The sequence below is a fragment of the Salvelinus alpinus genome, chromosome 1, assembly GCF_045679555.1.
Source record: "Salvelinus alpinus chromosome 1, SLU_Salpinus.1, whole genome shotgun sequence".
Classification (NCBI taxonomy): Eukaryota; Metazoa; Chordata; class Actinopteri; order Salmoniformes; family Salmonidae; genus Salvelinus; species Salvelinus alpinus.
Window position 1 is genome coordinate 65,886,515 of NC_092086.1, and position 11,051 is coordinate 65,897,565.

The 11,051-nt window shown below is 44.2% G+C and overlaps 1 protein-coding gene across 2 annotated transcripts in view; it reads left to right on the forward strand.

Moving 5' to 3' along the window:
* LOC139583485 (neuronal vesicle trafficking-associated protein 2-like) overlaps positions 1–7,526 on the forward strand; it is a 38,101-nt gene extending 30,575 nt beyond the window's left edge. For both annotated transcript variants that reach the window (XM_071414621.1, XM_071414631.1), the window contains exons 4-5: positions 5,694–5,804; positions 6,168–7,526. In XM_071414621.1, the coding sequence (XP_071270722.1) occupies positions 5,694–5,804; positions 6,168–6,359 (303 nt within the window). In that variant the 3' untranslated portion in view covers positions 6,360–7,526. The remainder of the gene's footprint in view (positions 1–5,693; positions 5,805–6,167) is intronic.
* The last annotated feature ends 3,525 nt before the right edge of the window (positions 7,527–11,051 follow it).

Genomic DNA, 11,051 nt, shown 5'->3' on the forward strand with positions numbered 1-11,051 from the left:
TGCTCGTGTTTCTTAGCCCAAGCAAGTCTCTTCTTATTGGTGTCCTTTAGTAGTGGTTTCTTTGCAGCAATACGACCATGAAGGCCTGATTTCATGCAGTCTCCTCTGAACAGTTGATGTTGAGATGTGTCTGTAACTTAAACTCTGTGAAGCGTTTATTTAGGCTGTATTTCTGAGGCTGGTAACTCTAATGAACATGTCCTCTGCAGCAGAGGTAACTCTGGATCTTCCTTTCCTGTGTCGGTCCTCATGAGAGCCAGTTTCATCATGATTGTTTTTGCGACTGCACTTGAAGAAATTTTCAAAGTTCTTGAAATTTTACGGATTGACTTACATTCATGTCTTAAAGTAATGCTGGACTGTTGTTTCTCTTTGCTTATTTGAGCTGTTCTTGCCATAATATGGACTTGGTCTTTTACCAAATAGGGCTATGTTCTGTATACCACCCCTACTTTGTCACAACACAACTGATTGGCTCAAACGCATTAAGAAAATCAAATCAAATCAAATTTTATTAGTCACATACACATGGTTAGCAGATGTTAATGCGAGTGTAGCGAAATGCTTGTGCTTCTAGTTCCGACAATGCAGTAATAACCAACAGTAATCTAACCTAACAATTCCACACTACTACCTTACACACACACACAAGTGTAAAGGGATAAAGAATATGTACATAAAGATATATGAATGAGTGGTGGTACAGAACGGCATGGCAGATGCAGTAGATGGTATAGAGTACGGTATATACATATGAGATGAGTACTGTAGGGTATGTAAACATAAGTGGCATAGTTTAAAGTGGCTAGTGGTACATGTATTGCATAAAGATGGCAAGATGCAGTAGATGATATAGAGTACAGTATATATACATATGAGATGGGTAATGTAGGGTATGTAAACATTGTATTAAGTGGCATTGCTTAAAGTGGCTAGTGGTACATTTTTACATAATTTCCATCAATTCCCATTTTTAAAGTGGCTGGAGTTGGGTCAGTATGTTGGCAGCGGCCGCTAAATGTTAGTGGTGGCTGTTTAACAGTCTGATGGCCTTGAGATAGAAGCTGTTTTTCAGTCTCTCGGTCCCTGCTTTGATGCACCTGTACTGACCTCGCCTTCTGGATGATAGCGGGGTGAACAGGCAGTGGCTTGGGTGGTTGTTGTCCTTGATGATCTTTATGGCCTTCCTGTGACATCGGGTGGTGTAGGTGTCCTGGAGGGCAGGTAGTTTGCCCCTGGTGATGCGTTCTGCAGACCTCACTACCCTCTGGAGAGCCTTACGGTTGTGGGCGGAGCAGTTGCCGTACCAGGCGGTGATACAGCCCGACAGGATGCTCTCGATTGTGCATCTGTAGAAGTTTGTGAGTGCTTTTGGTGACAAGCCGAATTTCTTCAGCCTCCTGAGGTTGAAGAGGCGCTGCTGCGCCTTCTTCACAACGCTGTCTGTGTGGGTGGACCAGTTCAGTTTGTCCGTGATGTGTACACCGAGGAACTTAAAACTTTCCACCTTCTCCACTACTGACCCGTCGATGTGGATAGGGGGGTGCTCCCTCTGCTGTTTCCTGAAGTCCACAATCATCTCCTTTGTTTTGTTGACGTTGAGTATGAGGTTATTTTCCTGACACCACACTCCGAGGGCCCTCACCTCCTCCCTGTAGGCCGTCTCGTCGTTGTTGGTGATCAAGCCTACCACTGTAGTGTCATCCGCAAACTTGATGATTGAGTTGGAGGCGTGCATGGCCACGCAGTCGTGGGTGAACAGGGAGTACAGGAGAGGGCTCAGAACGCACCCTTGTGGGGCCCCAGTGTTGAGGATCAGCGGGGAGGAGATGTTGTTACCTACCCTCACCACCTGGGGGCGGCCCGTCAGGAAGTCCAGGACCCAGTTGCACAGGGCGGGGTCGAGACCCAGGGTCTCGAGCTTGATGACTAGTTTGGAGGGTACTATGGTGTTAAATGCTGAGCTGTAATCGATGAACAGCATTCTCACATGGGTATTCCTCTTGTCCAGATGGGTTAGGGCAGTGTGCAGTGTGGTTGCGATTGCGTCGTCTGTGGACCTATTGGGTCGGTAAGCAAATTGGAGTGGGTCTAGGGTGTCCGGTAGGGTGGAGGTGATATGGTCCTTGACTAGTCTCTCAAAGCACTTCATGATGACGGAAGTGAGTGCTACGGGGCGGTAGTCGTTTAGCTCAGTTACCTTAGCTTTCTTGGGAACAGGAACAATGGTGGCCCTCTTGAAGCATGTGGGAACAGCAGACTGGGATAAGGATTGATTGAATATGTCCGTAAACACACCAGCCAGCTGGTCTGCGCATGCTCTGAGGACGCGGCTGGGAATGCCGTCTGGGCCTGCAGCCTTGCGAGGGTTAACACGTTTAAATGTTTTACTCACCTCGGCTGCAGTGAAGGAGAGCCCGCAGGTTTTGGTAGGGGGCCGTGTCAGTGGCACTGTATTGTCCTCAAAGCGGGCAAAAAAGTTGTTTAGCCTGTCTGGGAGCAAGACATCCTGGTCCTCGACGGGGCTGGTTTTCTTTTTGTAATCCGTGATTGACTGTAGACCCTGCCACATACCTCTTGTGTCTGAGCTGTTGAATTTCGACTCGATTTTGTCTCTGTACTGAGACTTAGCCTGTTTGATTGCCTTGCGGAGAGAATAGCTACACTGTTTGTATTCGGTCATGCTTCCGGTCACCTTGCCCTGGTTAAAAGCAGTGGTTCGCGCTTTCAGTTTCACGCGAATGCTGCCGTCAATCCACGGTTTCTGGTTTGGGAATGTTTTTACCGTTGCTGTGGGTACGACATCGTCAATGCACTTCCTAATGAACTCGCTCACCGAATCAGCATATTCGTCAATATTGTTGTTGGACGCGATGCGGAACATATTCCAATCCGCGTGATCGAAGCAGTCTTGAAGCGTGGATTCAGATTGGTCGGACCAGCGTTGAACAGACCTGAGCGCGGGAGCTTGTTGTTTGAGTTTTTGTTTGTAGGCTGGAATCAACAAAATGGAGTCGTGGTCAGCTTTTCCGAAAGGGGGGCGGGGGAGGGCCTTATAAGCGTCGCGGAAATTAGTATAACAATGGTCTAGTGTTTTTCCAGCCCTGGTAGCACAATCGATATGCTGATAGAATTTAGGGAGTTTTGTTTTTAGATTAGCCTTGTTAAAATCCCCAGCTACGATGAATGCAGCCTCAGGGTGTGTGGTTTCCAGTTTACAAAGAGTCAGATAAAGTTCGTTCAGGGCCATCTGTGTCTGCTTGGGGGGGAATGTATACGGCTGTGATTATGATTGACGAGAATTCCCTTGGTAGATAATGCGGTCGACATTTGATTGTGAGGAGTTCTAGATCAGGTGAACAGAACGACTTGAGTTCTTGTGTGTTGTTATGATGATCACACCACTTCTCGTTAATCATAAGGCATACCCCCCCGCCCCTCTTCTTACCGGAAAGATGTTTGTTTCTGTCGGCGCGATGCATGAAGAAACCAGCTGGCTGCACCGACTCCGTTAGCGTCCCTTGAGTTAGCCATGTTTCCGTGAAGCAGAGCACGTTGCAATCCCTGATGTCTCTCTGGAATGCTACCCGTGCTCGGATTTCATCAACCTTATTGTCAAGAGACTGGACATTGGCGAGTAGTATGCTAGGGAGTGGAGCGCGATGTGCCCGTCTCCGAAGCCTGACCACGAGACCGCCACGTTTTCCCCTTTTTCGGCGTCGCACAGGGTCGCCGGCTGGGATCAGATCCATTGTATTGTGTGGAAGGCAAAACACTGGATCCGTTTCGGGAAAGTCATATTCCTGGTAGGAACGATGATGAGTTGACGTTAATCGTATGTTCAGTAGTTCCTCCCGACTGTATGTAATGAAACCTAAGATTACCCGGGGTACCGATGTAAGAAATAACACGTAAAAAAACAAAATACTGCATATTTTCCAAGGAACACGAAGCGAGGCAGCCATCTCTTTTCGGCGCCGGAAATATAGGAAAGAAATTCCACAAATTAACTTTTAACAAAGCCCTCGTGTTAATTGACATGCATTCCAGGTGACTACCTCATTAAGCTGGATGAGAGAATGCCAAGATTGTGCGAAGCTGTCATCAAGGCAAAGGATGGCTACTTTGAAGAATCTAAAATATATTTTGATTTGTTTAACACATTTTTTGGTTACTACATGATTCCGTATATGTTATTTCATAGTTTTGATGTCTTCACTATTGTTCTGCAATGTAAAAAATTAAGGAAAACCCTTGAATGAGTAGGTGTGTCCAAACTTTTGACTGGTACTGTAGATATGGACATATAGATAGATCAAGAAAATCCAATGCCTACGCATGTCAAATTAGTGTCATGGCATTAAACCAAACCCTGTGAGGTTTAGGGTTCATTGAGTTTATGAATAATGTAAAAAGTTCATCATTAATATTAATAGACCACATGCTTCTGTCAATATTATCAATACTCTACAAATCTAGGTTAAAAGCTATCAATTGAATGCTTAAACACTCCCGTACTGGAACAATGTGTTTATATGTCATATGGATAACTGCCAAAGAATTGCCGTTAAAGCCCTTAATACCCTTTAAGCAGCCATTTCACATGTTTAGGGTGTGTGATAAGCAAATGTAATTTCATGAACATTCTGACAGAACCAAACATGTGTCCTCACATTAACACCTAAGTTATTGGTCATTTAGCTTCTGTGCTCCCCTTTTAAAAAATCACTCTGATCTCTGCTGATTAGCACGCTAGCTACATGTAAATCCCCTAGCCTAGCATCCTGCCGAGATGGCGTGATGGGCGATATGGAGGGAGGCCATTGGAAACAGGAAAATGGTTTTATGGTGCATTATGAATAATTGTGGACGTGAGGATGAAAATAGCCCTTCGGTCACTTGATTTGACGCTGTACTAGACCAGTTTTACTGGTCTACCACCGCATTTACATTACGGTAGAGCTTTGCCGTGTGTACACGTTCTTTCACTCCTCTCTAAAGTAATCAGATTGCAAAACCATTCTAACATCTCTCAGCTATCATTTTACCTACATTTGCATAATGTTAATTAACCAATCATAGATTCAGGAGGAACAGGGAGAAAATCGGCCCTGTTATATGTTAATCTCCCACTATAAAATCATCTTGTCTACCAGGGAAATACACATTTGAAGCACCACATTTCTACATCGAGTAGTTATATAGATGTACTTATTTGGATCACTCTATTGAAAGTAATGTATTCTGACATATTGGATTGTCTTTTTTAGGAATGTGGTTATGGAGCTATTTTTTCCCAGCGTCTGTCTGCTTCAACTGCATTTTGTGACCACTTTGGCTGCTGGGTTGTGAAAAATGTAATTAGTGAAGGTGTTTATTGAATCTGTTCGTCTCCACTGGGCTTAATATGGCAGGCAATGAACACGTTCTACCTCTACTCAGATGGCATTTCTGGAGACAAATGATGATGAGTTATATCCTGCATATTGACTTGTTTTCTCTCACCTTGTCACCAGACAAATGATGGTAGTAGTTGTTTGAGTGCTCTTTTGAACATATACCGATATTATAGTGTCAAACTCCATCGAATCTATTAAATAACAGAACCTTGCTTTAAGATGTTTTAGATCTCCGCTTTGACAGGAAACCTGACTTCGCCGGCAGCTATTAAATTCAATATCTCTCATTCGCAGGTCACTATCCTCATAGTCCTGGCCTTGGCCTTCCTGGCCTGCATAGTGTTCCTGGTGGTGTACAAGGCGTTTACCTACGACCACAGCTGCCCAGACGGATTCATATACAAGGTGAGTGGGCCCTGAAGGGTCTTTAATCTGTGTCACAAATGGCACCCTATTCCCTATATAGTGTATTTTGACTAGAGCCATATATGCCCTGGTCAGAAGTAGTCCACTACATAGGGAATAGGGTGCTATTTGGGACAGAGTGTTAACTACACTGGTTAATTGTCTGTACAGAGTCACCTTTAGCGGTTTTTGCTGTGGACTACAGGCATGTTTAGCTGAAGTAAATCTCATTTAGACACAGCCACTGCGCTCTCCAGAGGACAAAAAAAACCTCTTCACCAGAAAAAGCCCTTAGTGCTGTGCAACAGTGTGTAAATGAGGAGAGTATGATATTGAACCCTCCCCACTCTTTCCCCCCTGCAGCATAAACGGTGCATCCCTGCCTCTCTGGAGGCCTACTACACTGCTCAGGATGCCAACTCCCGAGGGCGCTTCTATACGGTGATCAGCCACTACAGCATGGCCAAGCAGACCACCTCTCGCTCCGTCTCTCCCTGGCTCCCTGCTGGCGCTGCGCCTCACGACGCCAAGCCGCCCAACACAGACGGGCACTGAGTCTGCCTGCCCAACCCTCCCACCAACCCCACCTCGTCTGCCCGTCTCCATTCCAAGCTTTTAACAGGGAGTGTCTGTCTCCCCAGTGTCTTGCTCGGCTCAGAGTACTCTCACACCCGCCTTCCTGCCCATATCTGAATCTCCCTTCCCTCCCGGCTGTCTCTGTTCTCTTTTCATGTCTCATCCCTCAATGTATTTATTATTTATCATCACTTTTTTTTACTTGTTATTGCTGTTTTGTATTTGATATCAAACAACTGTTTGTACAAAGGCACGGGTCAATGTTGAAATCCACTCAGAGTCCGTTTTTCTGAGCTGCTACTAACAGAGTCAAACTTCATTTTTCAGATGTGTGCGCCTGTTATCTGCTAGGCCTCCTGTAGTGTCATGACTGTGTGTAGTGGAAGGCATGTAATGATAAACACTAGGAACATGTTTCTAATTCAAGTCCAGGCATATCTATGTCACTCTGTGCATAATCATACTGGAATACATTCTTATAAAAAAGGTTTTTTCCAAGTGAGTATCGATTTGTACGTCTATGGAAGTTGAAGTTGAACATGAACACCGGTATACAATAGATTTCCTGAATTATCTGAGCAAAGCTAGATAATTCAGATAATTCAGCTAGCTAAGTATTCTCTATCATGACGGTTTGATAACGGAACACTTTTCAAGGTACTGTACTGTATGTCATAGTTCCGTCATTGAGGCAAGCTGTATAAAGCCCAATGCATTCATGCTAGTTTCTGTGTGTGCATTGTTGTAGCTAGGTTTCATGACGTTTGAAAAAAATTATTCAATGGGAGAAAAAAATGGCCTTATTGCCAGTTGTTTCGCTTTAGAAAACAGTCCAGATACTGTACACATCATGAATATGTGGACCTAGCTAGGGATAAATACCCAAGACGTGGAGATGATGGGGAACAGTGTGCATATCACTGTCTTTGCTAAAACTCTTGGTTCTGCAATGTTTAGATACATTTTTAGATAAGCTTCTCTGCGTGGTTTAGTTCTGTTACCATTTTTTTTTTTTTTTTTTTTTAACGCTTTTTGAACTATTGTGATTTTGGTAGATGGATATGTAGCAAAGCCTGGAGTAGTTTCTCAGTGTGCATCCCATAGGTTTGAAATGAAAAATAAAGCAAGCTGTGACCTGTACAGAAAGTATGTGTCCGGTTGTTTTCAATGTTCCGGACTTCAAATCTCTTCATTATCCTGGTCCACATCTGTACAGTAGCGGTTGGATTCAATCTGTAGCGCCGAAGATCGGCGTTGTAGCGTGATTCAATTGAAGTTAATGTTTCACTTTTTTCCCCCCTCATCAATCTACACACAATAACTCATAATGACAGCAAAAACAGTTTTTTTATACATTTTTGCAAATGTATAAAAAATTAACTGAAATATCACATTTACAGTGATTCGGGAAGTATTCAGACCCCTTCACTTTTCCCACATTTTGTTACGTTACAGCCGTATTCTAAAATAGATTTTTAAATTCTCCCCTAAATTCTTCCCTCATCAATCTACACACAATACCCCATAATGAAAAAGCAAAAACAGGTTTTTAGAAATGTTTGCAAATACAAAAAACTGAAATATCACATTAACTAAGTATTCAGACCCGTTGCTATGAGAGCTAAGGTGCATCCTGTTTCCATTGATCATCCTTGAGATGTTTCTACAACTTGATTGGAGCACCTGTGGTAAATTCAATTGATTGGACATGATTTGGAAAGGCACATACCTGTCTATATAAGGTCCCACAGTTGACAGTGCATGTCAGAGCAAAAACCAAGCCATGAGGTCGAAGAAATAGTCCATAGAACTCAGAGACAGGATTGTGGTGAGCCATAGATCTGGGGAAGGGTACCAAAAAAGGTCCCCAAGAACACAGTGGCCTCCATCATTTTGAAATGGAAGCGTTTGGAACCACCAAGACACTTCCTAGTGTCCTCCCGGCCAAACTGAGAAATCGGGGAGGAAATCGGAGAAGGGCCTTGGTTAGGGAGGTGACCAAGAACCCTATGGTCACTCTGAGCTTTTTTAATCATAGCCAGAAAGTGGTTTATTTAATTTTTCCAACTTTTCGTGACTTTGTCAATCAACTTGCTCTTAATAAATCAGAATAATTGTGTTGTGTTTCTGTATCGATATGGACTTCAGTTCTTTATCCCATGGTAATGTTGGAAGATTAGTGTACATAGATAAGTGTACAATTATAATAGGGAGAATAGGGTGTCAATTGCCTGCACTAACCATGGAACTGTGTGATGACGCAGCCCAGTATTGCACCATGTGTTTACATTTACATTTAAGTCATTTAGCAGACGCTCTTATCCAGAGCGACTTACAAATTGGTGCATTCACCTTATGATATCCAGTGGAACAACCACTTTACAATAGTGCATCTAACTCTTTTAAGGGGGGGGGGGGGGGGTTAGAAGGATTACTTTATCCTATCCTAGGTATTCCTTAAAGAGGTGGGGTTTCAGGTGTCTCCGGAAGGTGGTGATTGACTCCGCTGACCTGGCGTCGTGAGGGAGTTTGTTCCACCATTGGGGTGCCAGAGCAGCGAACAGTTTTGACTGGGCTGAGCGGGAACTGTACTTCCTCAGAGGTAGGGAGGCGAGCAGGCCAGAGGTGGATGAACGCAGTGCCCTTGTTTGGGTGTAGGGCCTGATCAGAGCCTGAAGGTACGGAGGTGCCGTTCCCCTCACAGCTCCGTAGGCAAGCACCATGGTCTTGTAACGGATGCGAGCTTCAACTGGAAGCCAGTGGAGAGAGCGGAGGAGCGGGGTGACGTGAGAGAACTTGGGAAAGTTGAACACCAGACGGGCTGCGGCGTTCTGGATGAGTTGTAGGGGTTTAATGGCACAGGCAGGGAGCCCAGCCAACAGCGAGTTGCAGTAATCCAGACGGGAGATGACAAGTGCCTGGATTAGGACCTGCGCCGCTTCCTGCGTGAGGCAGGGTCGTACTCTGCGAATGTTGTAGAGCATGAACCTACAGGAACGGGTCACCGCCTTGATGTTAGTTGAGAACGACAGGGTGTTGTCCAGGATCACGCCAAGGTTCTTAGCACTCTGGGAGGAGGACACAATGGAGTTGTCAACCGTGATGGCGAGATCATGGAACGGGCAGTCCTTCCCCGGGAGGAAGAGCAGCTCCGTCTTGCCGAGGTTCAGCTTGAGGTGGTGATCCGTCATCCACACTGATATGTCTGCCAGACATGCAGAGATGCGATTCACCACCTGGTTATCAGAGGGGGGAAAGGAGAAGTGTGTTGTGTTTAAACTGTTACGGCTTGGTCTGCGCTCCACTCCATAACAATTTAATTAGCCTACACGTCTTCTTTTATATTATCAACTGTTACTAATGATCCTCAGCAACAACCACATGGCCGTGACGGTGTTAAAGAGGAAGCAAATTAAGCTAAACGAAACAATGGAATTAAATGGAATGATCATGTAGGCTATACCAACAGAGTAACTAACAGTAAATTGGCATTTGAATCTGTGTTGTTATTAGGCCTACTGACAGTCGATACTGACAGTGGTTAATATTTAACAAGTTAGAAATAGGATACAGAGAAAGTCGGGTAGCCTATAATTAAGACATTAAGAGAGTGCCCATCCCAAGGCCGTTGATATGTTAATATGCTTCAGTTTGCTGCCATATGTCTGGTTTCCCATCTGTCTCCAGCGATTATAAGGTTAAATATATCTAAAGCAAATGTCATTTATATTTACAATTCCCTCATCCAAACGGATTATTCATTTATGTAGCTCGTATCAATAGCTTTCATCAAGTTGTAAATTACAGTGCATGGAGAATGGTGTTATTTATATCTGAAAAAAATAGTAGATGCTTTTTCCACTTGGAACCGATAGGTTCTCTAGACCAGGGTTTCCCAAACTCAGTCCTGGGGCCCCACCCTGGGTCCACATTTTGGTGTTTGCCCTAGCACCACACAGCTGATTCAAATAACCAACTCATCATCAAGCTTTGATTATTTGAATCAGTTGTGTAGTGCTAGGGAAAACACCAAAACGTGCACCCAGGAGGAACCCCAAGACCGAGTTTGGGAAAGCCCGGTCTAGACCTTCTTCATAGTTTCCTCCCACGTAAAGGCGGTGGAATTAAGTCAAGGTCAGAATACAACCTATCTGTAGACACACCTCCACCACACTTTCATGTATATGCTTAAGTTCAAGGTCAGAATAGGCATAGAGAGAAAAGTGTATAAAAAGGGAATTACGTTCCATTTATGTGCTCTTAATTCGGGTCAGAATTGGGCCCTAAGTGCAACTTGGTTTGCTATAACAAAAAAAATGTAAGTGACTTTGAGGATTTGGCCATGCTTTTTGAATCATTCTGCCATAGGTACTACCAATCCCATTGTGTCACTAGCGGCGACTGTGGGGTAATGCTGACTGTGGGGTAAGTAAATAAAGAAAACTAAGCCATATGTTTGGTCATTGTCTCTCAGGATCAATGGATGAAACACTTTTTGTCAATATAATTACTTATATTTCAAGTTTTGGTGTACCGTCCCTGTCACGTTCCTGACCTTATTTCCTTTGTTTAGTCTTTGTTTAGTTGGTCAGGACGTGAGCTGGGTGGGTGTAGTCTATGTTATGTGTTTCTATGTGTAGGTTTGTCAATTGGCCTGATACGGTTCTCAAT